The sequence below is a fragment of the Pelmatolapia mariae genome, linkage group LG4 (assembly GCF_036321145.2).
Source record: "Pelmatolapia mariae isolate MD_Pm_ZW linkage group LG4, Pm_UMD_F_2, whole genome shotgun sequence".
NCBI lineage: Eukaryota > Metazoa > Chordata > Actinopteri > Cichliformes > Cichlidae > Pelmatolapia > Pelmatolapia mariae.
The window spans coordinates 646,297-656,040 of NC_086230.1; the positions used below are offsets into that span (position 1 = coordinate 646,297).

The 9,744-nt window shown below is 40.8% G+C and overlaps 1 protein-coding gene across 1 annotated transcript in view; it reads right to left on the minus strand.

The window, feature by feature from the left end:
- The window catches only part of abcc1 (ATP binding cassette subfamily C member 1 (ABCC1 blood group)), a 38,116-nt gene extending 36,642 nt beyond the window's left edge, over positions 1 to 1,474 (minus strand). The window contains exon 1 of the mRNA XM_063471024.1: positions 1,327 to 1,474. Coding sequence (XP_063327094.1) covers positions 1,327 to 1,374 — 48 coding nt within the window. The 5' untranslated portion in view covers positions 1,375 to 1,474. The remainder of the gene's footprint in view (positions 1 to 1,326) is intronic.
- Positions 1,475 to 9,744: the final 8,270 nt, after the last annotated feature.

Consider the following 9,744-nt stretch of genomic DNA (forward strand, 5'->3'; position numbering starts at 1 on the left):
TATAACCTACCAAAGTCATCAGCTGTGAAATATTAATAAACAGCAACATTTTTAATTTTGTTATTTCAACTAAACACAATCCTCAATTTGATCACACTAGTCACAGTATAAGAGCAACACCTGGAACAAACACATACCTGAAACTAATAAAGGATAGAGACAGATCGAATGTGCTCAAGTTACTAATTACAGCCAATCATTGTCTGATAATACACCAATTCACTGTAATAAATCTACTAAAATCACAACGGTTGTAATGTGCATAGCCATTCCCCCTCAGAAACCTTCCTGTTCTATAGGATGTTTGGTAGATGCACCATGGTTGCTGTCCTATCTGTACATCGGTGCCTGAGCTAGTAGCTTGTCAAGCTACGTGATGGATGCTTGTTTTGGTTGAGACAGTTTAAGGTTTCTCAGTTAATGTCATCTCAGAGTAGTGGTGCGTGAGTTGAGTCCTCCTGGTCGTAGTATTCCCATAGCATTTTATTTTATTGAACAAAATACTGATACTTGGTGTTTCTGTATCTGCTGTATCAGCCCCCACCCCTGGGGTCCTGTGGTGTTACTGTGAGCAGTGCTCATGCGTCTGCTCAGGATGAGCTTGAATTCTTCATGTTAGCTAGTTCAGGTGCGTGTGTGCTGTTAGCACCTACTACATGGCGTGCTGGTATATGAGGTCCTACCCAGCTCTATGTGCCAGGGACTCATCCTTGGACCTCTGCTGACTGGTTTGGTACATCGATCCTGGGCCACCTATTACTTATATTCACTTTGCCATTGGTCCCCAGTCATCCCTTCCACACTCTCTGGGCACTGGCTGCTTTTTCACTGCAGTCCTGGTTCCAGAACCAGCTTCAAGTCAGACCCTTAGGTCCTTCATTAATGGCAGGCTCTGACATGTCCTCAATAATGGTTTTAAACACACTACCAGAGTGGCATTAATCAGCGACACGGTGCCACGCGTGGGAGAGAGACTACAGGACACTTAATAACATTCACACTGTACTGGGACTGATGACAACGAGTCCCTACAGACCAGGAAACGAGAGGGAACAACACAAACACGAGCTCCGTGGACATTTATTCTACATACTGCGAACCTTTGATGTTCAGATTGGAGAAAAAGTGAAACGCACTCGGCCAATGGAGGATCAGCTGTAACAATGATTTCTAATAAGAGAAGCGCGTCTGAGACGTGACTAAATAACACGCAACTTGCCGTGGCTTACTATTAGCATGTACCGGGCACCGGCACCGGCAGTCAACGACAACTACGAGAGTTTAAAGCTAGAGGAAAAGACACGGTGTCTGTGACAGGTAACTCACCCACAGGGGATCGGACCTGTCCACGCTACAGAACTGATCAAACCCCATTCGCTGCGAAGCATTAGAAAAGCACTGCCGGGGCTGCGAGCTCAGCTGGTTTTGTAACGTCTGTTAAGACGAAGAGGAAGGTTGTTTTTCTTCTTCTTCTTCTTCGGTAATTCAGAAACTCGGCCCACAGGTCTACACTGCCACCTACAGCTTCTGTAATGTTATGGCTAACTACACTACGCCATTTGTGCAGCAACTGCGGTGGGATTGCTGCTGCGATAGAAGTTACAGGTAAAGAACAGGCAAAGCGGTCGTGTCATTACATAGAGCAGATAGTTGCTGTAGAGTGCAAACAGATGTACCTAATAAAGACTTTACGACCGAGATATGTGTTTGTGTTCCCAAAACTGTATATTCACACTAAGACAGCGAGAAAGACAAAAAAGGTCATCATTAAAACTATCCCATGTTAGACCAGCTGTGTCTGTGAATGTGTCTTGCAGAAAGCACTTTGAGTACTCACCCGAGGAATATCAGTTCATTCAAATTTCTAATGTAGCCGGGTGGAAAATGGGAGAGAAATGTTTATCTTTTCCTTTCCACTAGTGGGTGATGTTTTAAGCATTTTCTCTGGTTGTAGTAGAGAGTGGCTGGTTTTCTAATGTTAAGACAGTACCTACTCCAGCACCATATCTAAGTAAAGGTTTAAATGCAGGGGTTCATTAATCTAACCAACTGCCCAAAAAACTACAAATACCTGGACAGGAAACAGGAAGTTCTTTTGTGTGTAGATGCAGAGAAGGCATGTGATATGTTATGGAGAGAAGGATTTTTGATGAAAATAAAACAGATGAGTGTCAACAGTAAAATGTATAAATGTATAGGCGGAGAAGAAATTTCTTAGTGTTAGTGTTAGAATTAAGTTCAAATGATCAAGTAGAAAATAGTACTCTTCAAGGCAGTATAGATAATTATAGTAATTATGATCAATTATATTTTTAGCAGTACAGGGGAGTCTGTGGGTATCGCAGTATTTGCAGATGATGGGTTTATTTGGAGGAGGGGAAGAAGCAAGATTAGAGGAGGCATTAGATTATCATCATACTCGAAATCCTCATATTAATCTTAAATTATATGAGGATGCTATAGAAAGAATAGATTATTTTAAATATCTAGGAATCTGATTCGATAAAAAACTGACATTGCTTTTACAGTAAAAAGTAACAAAACTCCTGTGTCTGTGTTACAGGTCACGATATGTGACACGTTGAGATCAACGTGTCTTTTAGACCCCATTCCTACAAAATTGCTCAAAGAAGTCCTGCCATTAATTAATGCTTCAATCTTAAATATGATCAACCTATCTCTAATAATCAGCTATGTACCACAGGCCTTCAAGCTGGCTGTAGTTAAACCTTTACTTAAAAAGCATCTCTAGACCCAGCTGTCTTAGCTAATTATAGGCCAATCTCCAACCTTCCTTTCATATCAAATATCCTTGAAAGAGTAGTTGTCAAACAGCTAACAGATCATCTGCAGAGGAATGGCTTATTTGAAGAGTTTCAGTCAGGTTTCAGAGCTCATCACAGCACAGAAACAGCTTTAGTGAAGGTTACAAATGATCTTCTTATGGCCTCTGACAGTGGACTCATCTCTGTGCTTGTCCTGCTAGACCTCAGTGCAGCGTTTGATACTGTCGACCATAATATCCTATTAGAGCGATTAGAGCACGCTGTAGGTATTACAGGTACTGCACTGCAGTGGTTTGTATCATATCTATCTAATAGACTCCAATTTGTTCCTGTAAATGGAGAGTCCTCTTCACACACTAAGGTCAATTATGGAGTTCCACAGGGTTCAGTGCTAGGACCAATTCTGTTTACATTATACATGCTTCCCTTAGGCAGTATCATTAGAAGACATAGCATACATTTACACTGCTATGCAGATGACACCCAGCTCTATCTGTCCATGAAGCCAGATAACACACACCAATTAGTTAAACTGCAGGAATGTCTTAAAGACATAAAGACCTGGATGGCCGCTAACTTTCTGCTTCTTAATTCAGATAAAACTGAGGTTATTGTACTCGGCCCTGAAAATCTTAGAAATATGGTATCTAACCAGATTCTTACTCTGGATGGCATTACCTTGGCCTCCAGTAACACTGTGAGGAACCTTGGAGTCATTTTTGACCAGGACATGTCCTTCAATGCACATATTAAACAAATATGTAAGACTGCTTTCTTCCATTTGTGCAACATCTCTAAAGTTAGAAATATCCTGTCTCAGAGGGACGCTGAAAAACTAGTTCATGCATTTATTACTTCCAGGCTGGACTACTGTAATTCATTATTATCAGGAAGTCCTAAAAACTCCCTGAAAAGCCTTCAGTTAATCCAAAATGCTGCAGCAAGAGTCCTGACAGGGACTAGAAAGAGAGAGCAGATTTCTCCTGTATTGGCTTCCCTTCATTGGCTTCCTGTTAAATCCAGAATTCAAAATCCTGCTCCTCACATACAAGGTCTTAAATAATCAGGCCCCATCTTATCTTAATGACCTTGTAGTACCATATCACCCTATTAGAGCACTTCGCTCTCACACTGCAGGCTTACTTGTTGTTCCTAGAGTATTTAAAAGTAGAATGGGAGGCAGAGCCTTCAGTTTTCAGGCCCCTCTTCTGTGGAACCAGCTTCCAGTTTGGATTCAGGAAACAGACACTATCTCTACTTTTAAGATTAGGCTTCAAAGTCAAAGGAGTTTGCAAAGAAAAGCGTCTGGACATCTTTAAGTTGCTTGAAGACGTTTCACCTCTCATCCGAGAAGCTTCTTCAGTTCTAAGGTCAAATGGCCGAGAGTCCACACTCCACAGGACAAGACTCAGCAGTCCATCTGCATCTTAAGGTCAAAGGTCACTCTTTCGAGGATGCCAATGTTCACATTTTGGACAGAGAGGACAAATGGTTTGAAAGAGGAGTGAAAGAGGCCATCTATGTCCACTGTGAGCGACCATCTTTGAACAGAGGCGGGGCTTATGACACCAACTGTCTGCCATCTATAATCCAGTTTTGAGTTCCCTCCCCAGACGCCTTAATGCCCACTCACATCCTGGGCCATCAGGAATTTACATGACAAGGTGGGGCCAGGTTTCACAATGAGCTCACCCGAAACCCTGGCTGATTAGGTCCCACACCCGCTTTCACACCTTGGCTCATGTGATTAGAGGATCATCAGGGGGTCCTTTGTCCCTCTTTGGGGGGGACACTCCCACTGGGTTTAAATCTGGGACTCTCGGCCATTTGACCTTAGAACTGAAGAAGCTTCTCGGATGAGAGGTGAAATGTCTTCAAGCAACTTAAAGAAGTCCAGATGCTTTTCTTTGCAAACTCCTTTGACTACGATGACCTGGATGACTGAGAACCTTCACAGACATTAGGCTTCAAACTTTCCTTTTTGCTAAAGCATATAGTTAGGGCTGGACCAGGTGACCCTGAATCCTCCCTTAGTTATGCTGCAATAGACGTAGGCTGCTGGGGGATTCCCATGATGCACTGGGTGTTTCTTCCTCATTCACTATGTGTTAATAGACCTCTCTGCATTGAATCATATCTGTTATTAATCTCTGTCTCTCTTCCACAGCATGTCTTTATCCTGTCTTCCTTCTCTCACTCCAACCAATCACAGCAGATGGCCCCGCCCCTCCCTGAGCCTGGTTCTGCTGGAGGTTTCTTCCTGTTAAAAGGGAGTTTTTCCTTCCCACTGTCGCCAAAGTGCTTGCTCATAGGGGGTCATATGATTGTTGGGTTTTTCTCTGTATGTATTATTTTAGGGTCTACTGTACAATATAAACCGCCTTGAGGCGACTGTTGTTGTGATTTGGCGCTATATAAATAAAATTGAATTAAATTGAATATGTGAACTTTCATTACAGCTCAGGATATCAAAGCTAGCATTCATTTACTGGGATCTTAGAGGACACAGTGGTCGTGTCCAAATTCATGGACTGCATCCTCCTGAGGCCACATTTGTAGACAGATTAAGTCACAGTGACGCGACCAAGGCTGTCCAAATTCATAGACTCCTCCAAATGCAGCCGACAAATGTGTCCTCCTTTTCCCCGAATTTGACGGGTGGGTCGGGTGTGTCCTTCGTGGCCCACCATATCCCAGAATTCATAGGGCGGCCCAGCCAATTCCAGTTTCCAACAATGGCGGCTGCTACTAAGTTTTAATATTACTCTCTTTGGGTCACAAAATAAACTTTAAAGATATTTTCAGGCGAGAATGTAGCCATGTAAACTTCAAATATCTGCTCGGTTTATCAAGATATCACATATTTGCAAAAGTGCTCTGATGTTTTTGGAGACGTCTGTTACCCAGTCTATAGCTAACCGGGGTGAGAAGAGCGAACTCCCGGCACATTGTTTTCAAACCCACCACGGTCTTTCAGGATGACCTGAAACAGCGCCTGCACCACACTCTTTGCAGAGATGGTGCGCAGCGGCAGTGCTGGCTGGTTAACCAGCTTACATTTCGGGCAGGACGCGAACCATCGGTGCACATCCACTCGGATGCCCGGCTAATAAAATCAGGCCATTGTTCCAGAGTTTTGTCAAGTACCATACGCCCTGCCATGAGCCACCTGGAAAATCATTTCCTGGTGACTTTTAGGGACCAAACACTGGGTGTGTGTTTCTTCTGTGCAAGCGTCAAGACTCACTCAATATAACCTTTCAATAATATGAAGTGGGCCGCACGGCTTCAGGGCACACCACTTGACCATTAATTTCTATCGCTTGGTCAAAGGCTGAGAGTAGGGTGTCATCCCAAGACTACTCCAGCGGGAAATCTGCCGCTGAGACCAGGCTTTGCTGCCCCCCCCCCCCCCCCAAAGTCATTGTGTCGGATGACCTTGCTTCACCGCTGAGCGCTGTGCAGGCACTACACGCTACTAAAAGGTCGTGATCGCATCCCCGCATACTGCCCTGACAGGTTATTAATCCCCGGCCAATTCATACCCAGAATTAGGGGATGCAACAGGCTTCATTCAGTGGTTTATGTAAGGTTAACAAGCTGTACATACAAAATGTACTCTCCCAGCTTTGAATCTATAATGCACTTAAAACATTTTGTAAATAAAAGAATCAGGGAAAACATGGTGCTTCCAGCTGATTTTAAACTTGGAACATAACCTTCTCCCAACAGTTTTTATTCTTTGAGCTGCAATTTAAAGGTTTGACAGTAAAGATTAAATATGAAAACAGTATTCAAACATACAAACTTTATGTGAAGTCACTAAGTAAAGTCTAGGTGTTCTGTTTTAGAAGATTTCTTAGGATATTAATGCTTTCAGGATAAAAAAAAATGTTGCAAAAGTGTTTGATGCCAACATAAAAAATTAAGGACTAAAGTTGTAGCTAAAAAAAAATCAACATTATTGTGTGGATGCTGTCCACACTACTGAGTTCCTGTTTCTCTTTATTTTCTATCCTTACCTTCTTTATTCTTGTCACTTCCGTAGGTTTTTCGGCCTTTAACTACTTCCACAATTTCAGTCCGATTTTTACCGTTCAAATTTTAAACTATTCTGCTATTTCTGCTAATGCCGGCTATGACTTTTGGTATTTTTACTATTATACTTTTTAAAATATTAAGCTTTTTATGCAATTTTTTGTCCCATTGAAATGAATTGGAAACTTCCAAAATTCTACTAAAACTTGCTTATTTTTGAGACGTAACTACTTCCTCATACTTTCACGTAGAACAACCATTCAAACTTTAAAATGTTCTCACATTTTTGGGCTATTCATGGATAATTCAGCTTTTTCATATCTGTTACCGTTTTAATCTTATCCCTCTTTAAGTTTTCAGTTGCATCATTGTGATTTTTCAGAAAATACATGCGTTGTTATGGTTGCTATGCAGTTGGCTTAGAGTGGACACTGGCCCTTTCTGAATCTTCTCTTCATGTCCGAACAACTTCTTGCTACTCGCTCAATTTTCACTTAAGCCCCACAAATTATACATCAAAACGATCCATGTTTGTAATTGTGTGTATCTGCTGGCTGTTATTTCTTGTATTTTTTTGTATTTCTGCCAATTTTTCACAGGTGAACAACAAGTAGTTTTGAGGGAACCTAACCATGTTCAGCTTTTTTTCAGCTGGTCATTTTGCTTTTCCAATATTTCTACTTAAGTTAATACTATTCTGCTAAATCATAGTATTTGTTCTAAATCATATTATTTCAGCTATATCATAGTATTTCTACTAAATTATGGTATTTCTGCTATGTTATAATATTTGTGCTAAATCACATCATTTGTGCCAAATCATTGTATTTGTGCTAAATTATAATATTTCTGCTAAAACATAGTATTCATGCTAAAATAATATTTCTGCCAAATCATAGTTTTTCTGCTAAATTACAGTATTTGTGGTACATCACAGTATTTCTGCTGAATCACAGTATTTCTGCGATGTTGTAGTATTTTTCATAAATCATAGTATTTCTGTAATGTTTAAGTATTTTTGGCTAAGTATATCATTTCTGTTTTCTTATAGTATTTCTCCTAAATTGTTGTATTTCTGAGAAGTTATCATGTTTCTGCTAAGTTACAATATTTCTGCTAAGTTCTTCTATGTTATTGTATTTCTGCCAAGTATTATGTTTCCTCTAAGTTATTGCAGTTCTGCTAAGTCATTACATTTTTCCAAAGTTCTTATGGTTCGGCAAAGTTTTTACAATTTTTGCAACTTTTCAGCTTTTTCAGCTAGTTTCAGCAGACAGCTTCAGCTTTGCAGCATCCACACAGCATTTTCGCAGGAAATGCAAATTTTTCTAGTCTATTATTGATGCTCATTGAGAACACAAAGACATTAGCCAGTATTAAAAACCTTCAGACCCTCCTACTGTTCAGGCACAGAAGTGATCTTCCAGACCTGCGAGAAAACAACATAATCCCGAGCATGGGTGCAATTAAATTCCTAACGTGTAAATTCAACAACCCGCACGCATAACAGCCATGCGCACACACAAGCCATCAGGCATACTAGATCTGCTTTGCACCTTGCTGCAGTTTCAGGCTCCAGCAGGTAACTCACTGTGCTTGGAGGTGAACCCTGCTGGCTCGAACCAACTGACTGTTGGTGTGTCACCCAGTCTGCTGGATTTAAACGTTCAGAAAAAACTTTTTTTCTAACAAAGTACAAGTGAAAAAAAGTGAAACAAGAGTTAATGTTGGCAGCAAGGTGGCGTGGTGATTAGCACCTCATGGCAAGAAGGTCCTTATTTTGACCCTACTATCTGGCCAGGGCCTTTCTGTGTTAAGTTTGCATTGTTCCCTCTGCGTTTGCAATGTTCCCTCCGAGCACTATGGCTTCCTCCCACAGCTCAAAGACATGCAATTATTTGTCTTTGCTTAACTGGTGATTCACACTCATATTTACTCCCATAGGAGTAAATATTTACTCCCATAGGAGTAAATATGAGTGTGAATCGTTGTCCGGATCACTGTGTTAGCCTTGTTTTGTCTTTCTGTGCTGGTGGCCTGTCCAAGTATACCCTGTGTCCTGCCCTATGGTAGCTGGGGTAGGCAAAGATGAAAAAAAGCACAATCATCCTCAGTTGTTACTGACTACTTGTATTGTCAATACTTTTATTGTTAATACCAATAAATCATACCATGTTGCCTGTTAAAATGCTATAAATTTCTAACCCTATAAAATGGCATTTTTTGAGTCACTTTGTACCTATATCTCTTCTGAGTGTTCCCACAGAGACCACTGTTGCCCTTAATTTCCACACCTTCTCTAGCTCTACTCTCAGCCCCTGGTGTTTTGTGAGGTTCTCATCATGCTTGCTAATGTTCCTTCATCCCATTTCAGCACAGTGAACATCTTGTCCTGATATCTTCTTTGATCTTTTACTTGAGGTTGAAGAATAGTTGTAGAATTAAAAAAAGCTTGTGAAAGCTAGACTCAAGTTAATCCTTAAGTTGTTGCCAATGAAAGTTTTGTCAGGTGATATACTAATACAGACAAAACTCTGCTGTTTGCGGTCTCTCTGTGCTCATCTTCTTCTCTTCTTCCCCTGGTCTGCCTCTAACTAAGCCTGGTTCTGCCAGAGGTCTCTTCCTGTTAAAAAGTTTCAACTGTTGCCAAGTGCTCACTTATAGCAGTGTTTAAAACAGTCTGCATTTAAAAATCAATCAATCAATAAAAATGTCCCGTCTGTTTTATTTAAATAATGATTTCAGTATTCAGACTTGTCAGGTAGCAACAATACATAAACGTGAAATTATTATTTTAAAAATTTCTCTGACGTTATAGGGGAGCATATGTGTTATTGAAGAAAAAAACCCCCCAAATAACCATAACCAATGAAAGTATGGTATATTAGTTTGTCCACATGGTGGCAACATATGGTTAAAT